The 14,815-nt window shown below is 40.3% G+C and overlaps 1 protein-coding gene across 1 annotated transcript in view; it reads right to left on the bottom strand.

Moving 5' to 3' along the window:
- Positions 1–621: 621 nt before the first annotated feature.
- Positions 622–14,815, bottom strand: part of SLC5A8 (solute carrier family 5 member 8) — a gene marked incomplete at its 5' end in the record, with an annotated part of 29,253 nt that continues 15,059 nt past the window's right edge. The window contains 8 exons of the mRNA XM_058804826.1: positions 622–4,673; positions 6,152–6,237; positions 7,940–8,043; positions 9,220–9,413; positions 10,458–10,544; positions 10,863–10,930; positions 12,243–12,355; positions 13,698–13,786. Of these exons, the coding sequence (XP_058660809.1) occupies positions 4,542–4,673; positions 6,152–6,237; positions 7,940–8,043; positions 9,220–9,413; positions 10,458–10,544; positions 10,863–10,930; positions 12,243–12,355; positions 13,698–13,786 (873 nt within the window). The remainder of the gene's footprint in view (positions 4,674–6,151; positions 6,238–7,939; positions 8,044–9,219; positions 9,414–10,457; positions 10,545–10,862; positions 10,931–12,242; positions 12,356–13,697; positions 13,787–14,815) is intronic.

The following is a 14,815-nucleotide window of genomic DNA, read 5'->3' as shown; positions in this document are numbered from 1 at the left end:
AGTAGTTTTCAAGATAGCTGCATTAGGATGAATTTTCCTGACAACACATTGCTAGAAGATGTGTCCTGCTCTGAACGAGATCATAGGTTGGCTGCTTGCCAAGCTTGTGCTGAGTGTGATGCTGCAAGGGGCTCTAACCTTCCTGGCAGACCCTGAGTACATCTCTGTCACTTCAGTTTGACCAGCCAACCCATCGAGGTTTCTCTGCTGCTGGTCTGATGAACAGATTTCCCTGGAGTCCTTCAGAGCTACATAGCAGAACACTCAGGAAAGATTCCCCTTTTTATTTACTAGAAAAGAAAATACAAATAACAGTATAATGATAAATGGAATTTTAATAGTCTCTAGAGAACTAATTTAAGCCATTCTCTTCCTGATCTGATGATGGGTTTTGTTTAAATCTCCATGTGACAGTCCTGTATGTTGTTTACTTATTCCAGCTCCACAAGAGCACAAGAGAATGAGAAAAAACTGCAACCTCAATGCATGGCACAGCCATTTTACATAGCAAGCAGGACAGCACACATCAGAGGATTTACTGTGAAATCATCTTGCAATCAGCATAGGATTGTTCTCCATAGGCCATTCTTGACAGCAGCATGTACTTCATGAGCAGTTACACACCAGTTTTTAAAACCAAGGAAAAAATGTACATTGGGACTGTTTTTCAGCCCGTTTGCTAAGTTTTTTGCATTCTGTCCCATGCTGGTTTTACAGATCTTAGAATAAAAGATGTAAATGAACAACCTGGATACTCTGACAAAAGAAAAATCTAGGAATAGAGCATCATCTACGTTCAAGTCACCAAATACTACAACAGAAAACATGTTTACAAATCAGTTCTTTTTTATTTTAAATCTTTCTGAGGGGAGTTACATTATTGACCATATATATTATATATATATATATATATAAAGTATATAGAGAGATTGTTTATTTGTAAATAGAAAAATTAAAATTCTATGGAGAAGAATGTCAAGTTTTCACACTTTAAAAAAAATCATCAACATAAAGCCATGTTTAATGCTTGTACAATGTGATGTAATAAACTTTAAAAATAAATTATGCACATGAAATATTTACTGCTTGTCATTCATGAGTTTCTTTCTGTTTACCTTATTTGTTCAGCAAGCAAACTGACCAGTCAGATAAAAGCAAAATTTAAATGCAGACCAAAAAGAGACAAAATCTGTCACTATTTTCTCTCTGTGGTTCTTTTGTGTGTTCACATAGTCAAATATTGTTACTGTTGTGGTTTTATGGTTGGGGTTTTTTAATGTTTTTACTTAAACAGGTTCCTAATTGTTTTGTCTCATGACCCTGCCAGATGCTGCACATAATTTGGACACTGCAGAGTGCTCCCACTCCTGTGAAATGAATCAGTTCTGAGCATCCCACATTCCTTTATCGGGACAGCTTTTAGCTGGGAGAGATGAAGGATCAGGGTGCAGGAATATGGTGGAGACTCCAAGAATTATCTTGCTTTTACACAGACAAGGAAGGCCCTGGCTTAGAGTTCAGCTAGCAAAAGACACTATATTTTCCCAGAGAAAATATTATTGAAAATAAGTTAATTGTTTTAATTAATGATGTCAATTAAGAAGAATATAAGAAAAAATAAATCCAAAAGAATCACTTTATAGCTCTGCAGCAGTCATGGGAGGTTGGATAACAAGAAATGGAGTAGCTGAGCTGCTTAGGTCACCTGCAAAGCATAAGGGTGTTTGTCTCTAAACTGCTTACGGAAAGATATACTTCCCAGTGAAAACTCATCTTGATGATATGATTGTGGACCAATAAATATCACCTGGCCCAAACCCAAACTTCACTTCATACCAAAATTCAAGTTAAATGACTGTTCAGTGCTTAAATAGTGATTTCAGAAATAAAGGGGAGGTAAGATGGTAATTAACTAATTTCCTCTGCTTTAAAAAAACTAAGTGAATTCAAAGCACGGAGCAGAAAACTAAATTTTTTAAGTCTGATAGCCAGGAAGATTAGTTTTCATGAACAAAACAGGTAGAAGTTACAGATGATCTAAGGCAGCATCAACTACAGCACAGTAATTTCAGCACAGAGTGATGCAGAAAGGACATGCTGATGCTGTTTCACACAGCAGTGACCAGTCACCCTCTGGAGAAGCACATTCACACAGGAATTCAGCATTTGGATTGGGAGGGCTGTAGCCATACTGGCAGGCACACAGATCAAGTGCTTGCTGCAGGCTTCTGTTCTCTGTTACAGCTCTCTCACAAAGCACAGGTACACAGAGGCACACCAGTCCACTTCAGCACTCTGCAGCAGCGTGGAGATAGCAGTACCTACCACCCTCTTTCACATCTATGGGCTGAAAGTACCAGGTAAGTAGAAATTGTTATATTCCAAGGCTGAAGAAGATTCCACAGCACAGAATGCAGTATCTGTTTCTGGGTCATGAAGACAAGGCACAAGGTTGAATGAGCTGCACTTATCTTCTGAGACTTGAGAAGCATAGCCAGCTGATTCAGTCAATGGGCTAATTGTCTCAGAGTAACTCAGACAGTCCCAAAACAGAGACATTCCTGTTCTGAATCCTAGAAGACTTTATTCAGGATGCTATTGTTTGTCTCAGATCTCAGATAAAGGGACACAAGACATAACTCATGGGATCTATCCCACTTGATCACAGCCCTTTCACACAGTGGCTTTAGGCACTGACCTGTACCAGAGCTACAGCAGAGGAGTGGGAAAAGGGGCTGGCCCTAAAGTCTGCACTGGATAATGCAAAAAAATGCTTCAGGAGGCATGGGGGAAACCTGCCTCCATCACCACATAGTTCTGCACTGGGTTAGCTCATGGAGTCACGGCCTTGGTGACACCCACAGAGTGTCTGGCTGCCCTCTTCTCCTGGTCTGGTCCTTGGAGCCCATTTTTTCACCTTCGTTTTCTGATCCTAACAGTTCATCTTATGCAAGAGATCATCAAATGTCCTCTGTCACAAGGGCACAGAAAAAAATTGATTTAGATGCTACAGGGCTCCAGTCAAGGTAGCTAGCACTGTGTCATTTTCCAAGTTACAGCAGCTCAGTACTTGGCACAAATGCAGTATAATTTTTAGAAAGCTGTTTAAGGCATGCAGTCAGTTTTTCAATTGATTCTCAAGCATGACTGCCTTCTAAGCATCACAGCTCAGCTTTCCTGCAATGGCTTTAATTTTCCAGCTTAATTTTGCTGCTGTAGAAGAGTTTTAAACATTCCTGTACAGCCATAGTTAAAGTCTGAAGCACAAAAACAACACAGTGGGTCAGTCTGTTCCCCACTGTACCCAAAAGCAAGCAGGAGAAGAAAGCAATGGGAGTTTTCACCCTCCCAAAACACCAGCACAGGGCATGGTCTCACATGGATGGGCTGTTAACCTTCTGTTGGCAGCCCCACCAGAGGACAGGCTATTCCATAAGCCCTGCAGCCCTGGAGAAGCCTCCACTATATGACATCATCTGTGATCCCTTCTCCATCCCAGAGAATTGTGCAGGGGGCTCTGCACACCTGCCAAAACACAGTAGGCACTTGCCTGATCTGAACCAACCTTGAACATGAATCCCCAGGGAGAAAACAAGGGCTGCAAGAACACAAAGAAAGTTTCAGCTCATAGCTGGAGAGAACTGCTGTGGCAAATGCAGAGACAGCCTCCTCTCTTGTCCAGTACAGCCAGAAGGGAACCTTCTTTATTAACATCTCTGTGCACTGTGCCCAGCCCAGTGCAAGAACAATCCCAGCCCAGCAAGCTGGGCATGCAGCAGAAGGCTGCTGTGGTTCTGGTCTATGGCACTGAATAAAAAGTATAAATAGATTATTTCCTTCACGAGGACCAGCTCTGTAAGGGCAAGACAGAGGAGAACAGGGAGATAGGTCATGAAAGGAAAGACAGTACTGACTCTTGCCTTTACCACCACCAAGTCACTCTTGCAGCTCGCAGCAGTGAACACAGAGAAGAAGGTGCAGGTAGCCAAGAAACAAGTGGGTTAAAAAAAACAGACACAACAAAACCAACAAAATAAATACACTCTCAGAATCAGTTCTACAGAGGAACCAGATAGTACTAAATATACCTCCTATACAAAAAAAAAAGACCCACTATTTCTTGCAATCTGATAAGGTCCCACACCCTAATCTCATCATACTTTCAATGCCTTAAAAGAAAAAAAGAAAAGGCCAGAAAAACAACCATGTCTGGGAGAACAGTATTCTTTCCAAATAAAAAATTCACTCTGAGGGTGAAATGAGATTAAAAGCAGATATTTTCCAGGAAGCTCAAAATATCAGGCAAATATTTCACATATTGCTTTAGGCTCTGTCACCAAGAATCAGAGAGAGTGAGGAAGTTCAAGAAAAACCTGATTCCTTTCTTGACTAATGTCAAGGTCATGCAAAGGCGATAGTGCCACAAAGCCCAGCAGATGCCTGCCCCTGACCCCAGCAGAGCTGGCAACCGACCCAGAACAGGAACATCAACAGTGCTTGACATGAACAAAACTGTCCTCATGGGCTGACACAGCCTTGTGTCATATGTGAAGACCATTGACTTTATTCTTGTCACTTGCAACATCCATTTCAATGGGGCTAAAGGCAGGGTTGTCAGTTCCTTCATTTGCCATGGTAAATGGTTTCCAGTTCAACACTTCCACTTTCTCTGGCTAAAAAAACAAAAGACAAAAGCCATGCTGTGAAACAAGAAAGAGTCTTCCTCTCTTTGACCGCTCTTTGGCCAGCAGAGTCAGGCCTGACATACAGGGTTGCCTTGCAGGAAAATGTGTTGGCTGCTGACAGAGCACATATACTTATTCATTGCAGTAGATGCTATTTTTCTAGGGGCATTGAAAGTTTTGTATTGCATAAGGTACTTATTGTGTAAAATGTTCTTGTAACACAAAATGTTCTTGTCCTGCAAATTGGTCTGGTTGCGCAAAGTTCTAATTGCTGTTTTCATGTCTACTCATATGTCACCACCAGGTCTTTGAGCTACTGACTCCCAACCCTTTATCCTTGCCCCATCTGCGACAGGAAGAGCAGATTAACGTGCACCATTGCTTTGATGTCACATTTCTATTATGGAAATGGAATGAGATATTGAGCTCCTCATGTGCAGAAAGTTGCTTAGTTAGCTCTGATTTTTTATCTCATCAACTTTCTGCAGTATTTTTGATTCCAACCACTTGTTATTCAGCTCTTAGACAAATAAGAGACAGACACATAAAGAGACTTGTTTCTGACTCCAGGGATAAAAAGTATGGCTGTGGACATTTTAGCTTCCATATGGGTGGTGGATTGTTTTGATCTTTTTCAAAAGACTTCAGGGATTCAATTCCTGGATGGTAGAAACAGATGTTGACCCATTAAAGACAGTGAATGACAGTAACTGCATAGCTGATCTCCAGTACTGACATGGGCAAATAACATTACAATTGTATGGTAGAATATCCCTTTTTTTCACTGGTGTTCTTATCCAGAAGCTGAAATACATAGGATCATTCTAGAAGGAGTTGTAAGTATCAAGGAAAAACATTTTGCAAGCTGGACCATCTTAAAGATATTATTATTGCCTGAACTACTGAACAAAGCTGAACTTGAATGCTCAGCTGACGATATTGATTGAAAAATGATCTGTAGTTTATTAAAAAAAAAAATTTCCCTGTATTCTCCCTTCTAATGGATGTTATTATCCAATAATATTTTTCTTTTTCTTAGGATGAGAGCTATGAAACAGATACACTGACTAGAAATGTTTTTTCTCAAACAGTAGCCAAAGTTACAATAAAATTCTGGCCTTAGAGAACACATGTTCACAAAAAAAGGAAGCTTTGCTGAGTCCAAAGTGTGCCTTGGGGTAGCTTCCCAGAGGCCAGTTAGGGAGTATTTAGCAGAAACATGGAGAAAACTGTCCCTTTTCTCAGTTGCTTCTCTGTTGTTGACTGAAGCTAAGCTATGGCAAAACTGCTTCCTCGCACTACTCCCACCTGCCTTGTGCTCTCCTACTGCCTTAAAGCACATAGTCCTATCAGGCAGCATCAGGTGCTATTCATCCTGATTGGAAAAGCATGAGCCAGGAAATTTGTTTGCCTTTGTCCCCTGGAGGAAAGATTGATTTAAATCAGAGATGCACAGTTACACTTACTTGCTCAGTTTCAGACCCTGAGAAGTTGGACAGGAAATCTTCCTTGGTCAGCAGGAATTTAGGATCTGTGTTCTGCTTTAGTCCTCCTACAAAACAGACAAGCTTTATTCAGCCAGCTTTACACATGCAAACCATGTGTCAGACCCCAGCTATGGGCACCAGGCCAGGCAAGCAGGACAGAGTCATGCAGCAAAAGCCAATCAAGCAATCACAGACCTTAGGGATCATTTATTTACAAAAATGTATTCCCTGCTCCTCTCAATATATAAAATGATCCCTCAAAGTCTATTTGAAATGCCTTAGCTATTTCCCAGCTTCCTAGATCCTCCTTGGATTTCCTATTTTGGAAAAAAATTTAATCTGGCAATCACCAGAAAAAAATAAATTGCATCCGGAACTACTCTGCCAGTCCAGGAGCTCTGGTACCAAGTGCTACCCTGAACTCTGAGCTCCAGTTCTCAGCTCCCTATCAGCAAGACTCCTGTCTCCAAACTCACCAGCAATTTTTATAGTGAATTGTTTAAGAGCATCCCCAAGATGGGGGGATCAGGGTTAATGGAATGTCTGGGCATTTTTAAGGCATGGGAGATTAGCTATTCTTGGGTGGGAAACAAAAGTGATGTAGGGGCTGGGAATTAGCTCTGCTTGCTATCTGAGGTTTAAATGGAATCTTGCTCCATGAGAAGCAGGGTGACATTGTGACTGGGTTAATTCTTTTGTGCTTCTGTTCTTGGGCTGAGTATTTCTTATCTGGATTTAGTGAGTTGTGTGGTTTTCATGCTTTGTTTCATGGCCTATAGGTAACCTGATCCCTACCAGGTAAAAAGTGAAATTTGGATTCAAGCATCACTATAGCAATGGGAAGAGCATGTGCTTGAAGAAAAGTGTGGAGCAAATCTAAAACCTGAGAAGAAAAATAAAATTAGATAAATGTGGCTTGTGCTTATTATTTGCAGGGCATAGGGAAGTTAAGTTAATGTGAGTTTGTCTACTGAGTTTGGAGTTTCATAGTCCTGGAGCCATTGTGGATCAGTCCAAAAATTTGAAATCAAACAGCCTCCAAGATGAGGGCTGTTATATGAATCTGGCTGGGGATACTGGGAAAAGCTGTGAGAACAGCTGCTTTTTTGCTGTTTCTGCCATGCATGAGGTAAATGACAAATGTATCTTGCATCTGACCTGGATGCAAAAATAGTGAGGCCATGGGCTGGAACTGAACTCCCCATTCTTACCCATGGCAAGCTGCTTTTTCCCTTTGCATAAAACTACTGGGAAACTGAGAAAGAAGCTAACATAGCCATGCAGAGGATCTGCAGCTCTTAGGCATGTTCTTGAGGAATGTGGTGAAAAGCATGCACTCTATGGATGCAGACAACAGCCCTTGAGTGCTCTGAACTCACTCTAAGTCAAACTGCTTTTGTCCTCTAGAAGCATGAGTGTATTTCCTTGCTCGGAGTTGTTGCCATGTTCAGGGACAAGTCTTAAACCTCCAGTCCCTGCAGGCATCTAATAAAACAGGAAAGACAGATGTCTTTTTTTTCCTTCTTTTTATGCTCCTTAGGTTTAAAAATATGCTGAAACTTCTTTCTCCTTAGAGGTTTGTAGTAACTTTTGCTGTGAGCAAAGACCAGGAGCGGGATGCAGAAGCGCTGAGGGGAGGAAATTCGATTTAGGATGGTAACTTTTACACAGTGTTTGCAATAGGTTACTGGCACTTCCTGCGGCTCTCAGGACATCTTAGTTTAAAAGAGATCTGAGACACTTCAATCACAACTCTGAAACTAGTACCTGTTAAGAGGCTAATAATTATTCCCACAACTACTGTGACGAGTGTCCCAAGTGTGCTGAAGTAGAGATAAGACAAGGAATACCAGTTGTCTGCCAGGGCAGGCCTGAAATAAAGCAGAAGAAGTGTTAATCTCTCCATTTCTGTTCCAAAAACCTTGAAAGTGCTTGTTTCCAGACAGTGTATAAATACAGAGGTACTTTTGAACCAAGCAACCTGGTAATCTTGAGCTACCTCCATACAATCATATGTGCACTGAAAATTTGTGCCAAAATTTGCAGAACAAGTTCCTTTGTAAGAGACAAGGCTAGTCAGTACAGTGAGGCAATGCATGAGACAGAGCAGGTAAAACAGGACAGTCCTGTCTCTGCCGGGAATCTAGTGCAGAGCTGAACACTCTAGTTATACAGATGAAGGGATTAACTTCTTTAGCAAGGGTGGGATTATTTAAAGGAAGGGGCACAAAAAAACCAACAAGGAAATCAAACCTATGCAGCTCTAAACAGCCAGAAACAACAGAGCAACTGTCTTCACACCTCATTCTGCTCTCCCTGACTATGTGCTCTGTTGCAACAGGTGTTTCCCAGCAGCCAGGAGCAATGCCGGAGGGCTCATGCAAGAGGTGTGGTGTATGAAACCGGATGTTGGACACCCAGTGTGTCAGGGTATCTCTTGATTGTACAATGCTCTAAGGTGTAAGGATTTTGAAACCCTAGAAATGTGTTTTTTCAGCTTTTTTTTTGTTCCTGCTGTTCTCTTTATTGCCATTCATGTTAAACTTAACTGTGATCATCTAGTGTAAGACATTTGGCAGTTGCAAAGTGGAGGAAATCCCATGTATTTTGCCCATTCTGAATGTACAGATTAGAACTATTCTGCACAGATAAGTTGCTGTAGGTAGAGCTGCTAACCGGCATTTTGCCCTTTAACTGCCAATTACGCTAATTCATATGACAGATTGTAGAAGCTAATCCAATAACTATAAATGATATCTTTGTTTAAAACTGTGGTCCACAGTAAGGCATGTCCAAGCCTTTGAACGCAAATATTGAACTGAAGCTTTTCAGATTAATAGATATACTCACTTTGACTTCTGTTGTGGCATAACTCAGACAAACTACTTCAGTCTGAGAGGAAAAAAAATTAAGAAAACTGCTGTATCTCAAAGAGTGTGGTAGATAGACCAGAGAAGGATTATTATAGTAACCCAAATACTGTACAGATGTTCATGTCTCTTAAAAAAAATGCATACTTTGTTACTGTACTTGATGAACTCATATACCTTTCTGCACCTGGTGTACTGAAAACCGTTGTTAATGGAATTTCTGTTGATGTTAAATTTCCTAAGGATATATTACATCCCACAGTTGAGAGATGGAGTGGCTTGGTTCTCTCTGGAAGTGGAGGATAAATCTGAGATCCAATTCCAACCCAAAGTGAAATAATGAAACCACTGACAAGACCTACAAATGCTCCCTGCAAAACAAAAAGTGAAACTTAGATTTACATGAAAAGCAAAAGATATTTGAAAGAAACAACAATTAGATGAGTAAGAAATAGTCAAGATAATCTGAACAGTAGCCTCCATAGCAGAAATGAAATATACAGTTGGGAAGTGCTGGGGAGTTTACTTCATTCCCTTTTGGGGAAATACAATGTTTTTTCACATCTCCTGAGCACACCTCTTTTTGTTTGCCACTAGGTCTTTACAACCAAAAGATAACTTTAGTCTTCATGGTATATGGGAAAATCCTGCTTTATTTGAGGCCCTCCTTGAACAAATACAGAAGAAATTTTCCAATTTTTTAAAATTTACTTTAGTATATATATATATATAATTTTCAACTGCAAAGGGGTAAAGATCAGTGACAAGTAAACCTATAAATGGTAATAGTAAAATATTATACTAATATTAATATATTTATATATTATTATAGTAATATTACTATAATAAATTAGTAAACCTGTAAATAGTAATGGTACAATTACTAATACTAAATAGTAATCCTGCCAGACTAAACCATGAACCATATCAACAAAGTTTGTCAAATCCTTTTTTTGATGGAAAAGGTTTTTCTTCTGGAAATTATAATTTTACAATATGGAAGCACTCTGAGAATACCCCAATTTGGTCTGCAAGTGCCTAGACCCCATTTTTCTGGCCTGACCCCCTTCTGCTCAGACAGACCAGCATTCTCTGAGCCTAGTGGTTGTTCGGCTGTATCTCAAGATGCATTGTCCCTGCTTCTAAACCTGGTTTTAAGAAATCCTTGTCAAAGCTTCATTTTTATTCAGATCATTTCCCCCATCCAAATCTCTTTGTGGGATGGAAATTCAAGTTCCTATACAGCTCTGACTGTCATTTCCTTGGGATAAGGAAGAAAGGGAACAAGGGGAAATGTCCTCACGGAAAGTACCAAAAACATCTCCCTTGCTGCCCAACATCAAATTATTAGTGGAAGGTGAAGCCCAAAATTATCAATAAATTTTGGATGAACAGGTCTTTAGATTTCTACTTACGATTCCATTTGCAAAGGGGCAGAGGATTCCCAAGGCAAACAGTCCTAAAAGGGGGCCACCAACCATGCCAAAAATGCTGAGCGCTGCCTGGGGAAGGAAGAAAGTCTGCTATCAGGTGCTGTGCAAGGAAGGTAAAGCTTCCAAAATGACAAGAAGAGAAGATGTTCAGAGAGAAATTATGAGACTTTTTTAAGTGCTGTGTACTCAGTTGCTAGGATTTGATATATGGATGCTTAAAACACAGGCTGAGCCATGGATCCTTAAAACACGGGCCATGGGCGCTTTCACATCAGTACTCAAGAAAAATAAAAACTTATCTCATAATGGTATTCATTACCACTATTTTCTTACATAATCTATTCTGGGTCATTCAACATGGGCATGAAAAAGCTGTCTGGCACCTACCTGCAACAAGGCTCCCAGAAGAGATGCCACCGCAGCCATAGCAATGCAGACTCCACCATAAAAGAGGCCTGTGAGTGAAAGGCAGAACAATGTATAAATCTGCCAAAGTTTGAAAATCACTAATGGAAACGTTTCTGCCTAACCCAGCATGGCCCTAACACCTCCCAGATAAAAGTGCTAACACCTGGAGTTTTTCTAAGAGAGCCTGAATTGGCCAAAAGGTCAGGTTTCTGTTTACATTAAGAAGCGATCATGCAAACTTGATGAAATCTTCATTCTGTGAATTAGTTAATAAATGCCAGCCACACGGATTAAGCATAGTGGCAATAACCCACTTATTGTTCACCTTTCTCAGCTAATCTCCTGTGTCATTGTCCTTATTTTGAGGGAATGATTTTCACTTCTCAGCCAAAGTCTAGGAAGCAAAAGAGTAAACGCTGGCAGATCACTGGGAGCTGGCACAGTGACAGAGGACACCCCAGGTCACCAGGACACAGTGCCTCTTTCCAGGAGCTGTAACACTGGCTTACTTGTTTTTCCTACCTCTGCCCCTGATGAGTTTCACTGCTCTAGCAAGAGCTTAATCTCACTATTCATTGTGGTGCGTCAGGCAACTCATGATACCACAAACAACAATTTTGGCATAAGCATTGTTTGCAATGTTTAAGAAACTTCTCTCAGGTGACAATATTTAATTCTTGTTACCCACCCACCAGTCTGCCATGCTCCCTGGTATGGGATTCAACATGATAGCACGTTGGGATGGAGGTGTTTTCATTCTTACTACAAACACTTTCTTGGGCTACACCTGCAGCTGGTCAAAGACAGTACCAGTAGCAGACATGGCAATTTCATTTCACAGATTTAAACCATCTGCTCAGTCTAGTTCTGATTCTCTTTGAGTTACATTAAACAGAGGAGCTAAACAGAGTGACAGTCTGAGAGTATATCAGTGAAGATGTGAAATTTCTTGTTCTCTGGAATATTTTTGGGATACAAGGCTACTGCTTGCATATCAATTTTAAAAAAATATTACCAAAAAGCTTCCTTTGCTTCTCATTTTTGACAGATGAAAGAAAAATAGCAGGTCTTTAAGTCAGAGATATTTGGCTTTGTAGAATTGAGAATCAATACTGAACACAGATAGACTGCATCTTTCCTTATTAAAGACCAAACAAGATGGTTTCCTTTTTTCCTTAAACTCACTTGTCCCCCATTTGTGTAAAACCTACACAGCTGATCTTGTCTCCCCCAAATGCTGCACCAACATAGTCCCACTGGTGTGAATTACTTACTCCTGACATACACCATCATAAGCAAGGTCTGAATCAAACCTTCACTTTGTAAAGCAAAAGCAGAAAAGATGTGTTCTAGACATACTCATCCCCATGGAAATCCATGACAGCTTCTTTTCAGAGAGAGATTTGAAGTAGGGCTTAATGAGGTCTTCAACAGTCACAGCAGCCAGAGCATTGATGCTGGAGGACACCGTACTACAGAAGGCAAGATTTATACAATTGTTTTGTACCTTAAAAGCTGAAATCATACATAACAGGTAGGTTACTGGCACAGAGAAACTGCCACTGTCTAGAACAGCGCCAGAAAATTAATGTAACTTCTGCATAGTTTTAAATAACCTATTATTGCAGAGAATGCAGCTAACAGCTTAGAAAAACTGTTTAAAGTAATTATCCTTGGTGAAGGATATCAAGGCACATACTGATGAAAAGTTGGGCTGGACCTGGAGAACTGAATAGAAATATCTGTTATATATAGCTAGGCTGTAAACACTACTGGTATACATGATACCTTCACAAATGATCTACAGCGTATACCTGGGTATGTAAAATTCCCACATCACTGTTTACTTTTAATGCACTCTCAGAGGAGAATTCAGATCATCTAATTAGGGTCACCTAAAAATTAGGTAAACTACATGCTTACTAAATTAGGCATCTACAAATCAAACTATTGAAGGTTCCCTGTGGGATCAGAGAAATCAGCACTCCTAAGGCACAACCAGGTGCTCCTTTGTCTGAGTGTACCTTACTCCTGCAAGCCATCAGCTTATCTTCAACATAACTAATATTAGTGAAACTAATATTTTGGCTGTTCCCTCTATTTATGTAGCTACAAGTATTCAGAATTTAAAAAAATTATTCTGGTGTCACATTCGTAAGTTTCTTCATTCCTAACTGTTTGCTATTGTTCAGAGCCTTCACTGAGACAATGTTCCTTAAAGATACTCCTTGGAAAAGCTGAACAAAACACTCCCCAGTATGGGACAGAAGGGTATCAACCTGTCTCCTACAGTACAAATATATATAGTGGTTGTTGTTTCATGGGATTCATTCAAGACAACTGGAAGCCCGGAAACTCTAGAAAAGAAGGCTCTAGAGATCAGGGGTAAGGAAAGGCAGATAGCTTTGAAGTCATGCAGGTTTGAAACTGGAAAATTAAAGATGAGCAACAGGAAATTTCCCCAACTGTAGCTCTTTGGTGTAATAATACACCATAATACTCAAAAACTCATATAGCAAAAACTCATATAACTCAAAAGCACAGAGAAGGATTTGTTAGTGTTTTACATGACATGCGGCTTACTTTTTCCTCATGTTGTTAGTAGGGAACTCCAAACTACTTTAAGTCCTAGGACCCAAATATTGAAAACTATGGATTTTTAAGCTGCATCATCAAAGAGGTCATAGTGATTATTTTTAAGACTAGAAATCAGCTAGACAAAGAAATAAGTTCAAAAATTTTAGTATAAATACAACTTTAGCTCCAACAAAAAAAGGGGGAAAAAAGGTAGCAGTTTCCAGATTATTAAATTACCTTAATGTCCCACTGTAGGCACTAGCCACAAAAAGTCCCGGCACTCCTGGGAAATCACGCATGATATCCAGCACTAGGTATGGCATTAGCTGAAAAAATCAGATTAAGAAGTATTACCATCTTGCCCTAATTTTTCATCTTATCACTGTATTGTTTTTTTACAGCCTTCTCACTGGCATTCTGTCCAGCTGTTCTAATTTTTAATTGATAAAATTTTCTTGATTTTTTTACAGAGAAAACCAACCCTAAAATGTCCACTAGAGCTACAGAGAGTCTGTTGAGACCACCTAGATGGGGTGTCATACCACAAGGACCTTTTTTTCCTGTGACAATTGTAGAGGAAGCTAGGGCTGGGCAGCAAGTGCTTTGTTCAGTACATCACTCCCTTGGGAGGGCTGGGTGCCACAGATGCTTTTTCTGCTGTTGACTCCACAAAAAGGGGTTCATATACAGTCCAATAAACTCAGATATTGGTACCCGAGATCAATTTCCATACAGGAAACTGTGTGCCATTTTTTGGCGTTTGCAAGATCTGAATGCTGGGAAGAGAGAGGAATTTAAAGATTCTTTTCCCATGAACAATTTTTTTTTTTCACAGACAAGTTGATATTTTTAGTATCTTACTTCCAGTTTCTACCAAATGAATTTGACTGACAGGAAAAACTTAATTTTTTTCCAGCTTCTACCTTGGGTCTTATTTTATATTACTCTTAAAGATCAAGTGGTCCTGCCTCTGGTACTCCATGGTCTGTGCTCTTCTCCTGCCTTTTCAGCTACTGTCCATTGGAGCATTATCCAGAGCCTGTGATTATCTTAGGCTTAAGCACACAAATAAAAGTTATTTGATTTCCTTGGGCCCTGGCTCTGGCCAGTCTATGGGCTGCCAAGAACTCTTGTTCCTCAGGTAAACTTGCTGCTCAAAGTCTATTTAGGGAGAGGTCATCATCAGTGGTGAGGTGGTTCCTCTGCAGCACAGTCTGATTGCCCATCTCTCCTCTGAAGGAGGGAAGGATTCACCATCACTAGCAAAGAGCTGCCTGCTAATTGCCTTCCTCCAGGTGTGTGCTTTGGGCATAAGTATGGTTTGAATCTGAGAAGGATTTTGCCTTCATCAGTCC

This window comes from Ammospiza caudacuta, chromosome 5 (genome assembly GCF_027887145.1).
Source record: "Ammospiza caudacuta isolate bAmmCau1 chromosome 5, bAmmCau1.pri, whole genome shotgun sequence".
Lineage (NCBI taxonomy): Eukaryota > Metazoa > Chordata > Aves > Passeriformes > Passerellidae > Ammospiza > Ammospiza caudacuta.
Note: the sequence above shows the minus strand (reverse complement) of the source record. Positions and strands in the feature narration are given on the sequence as shown.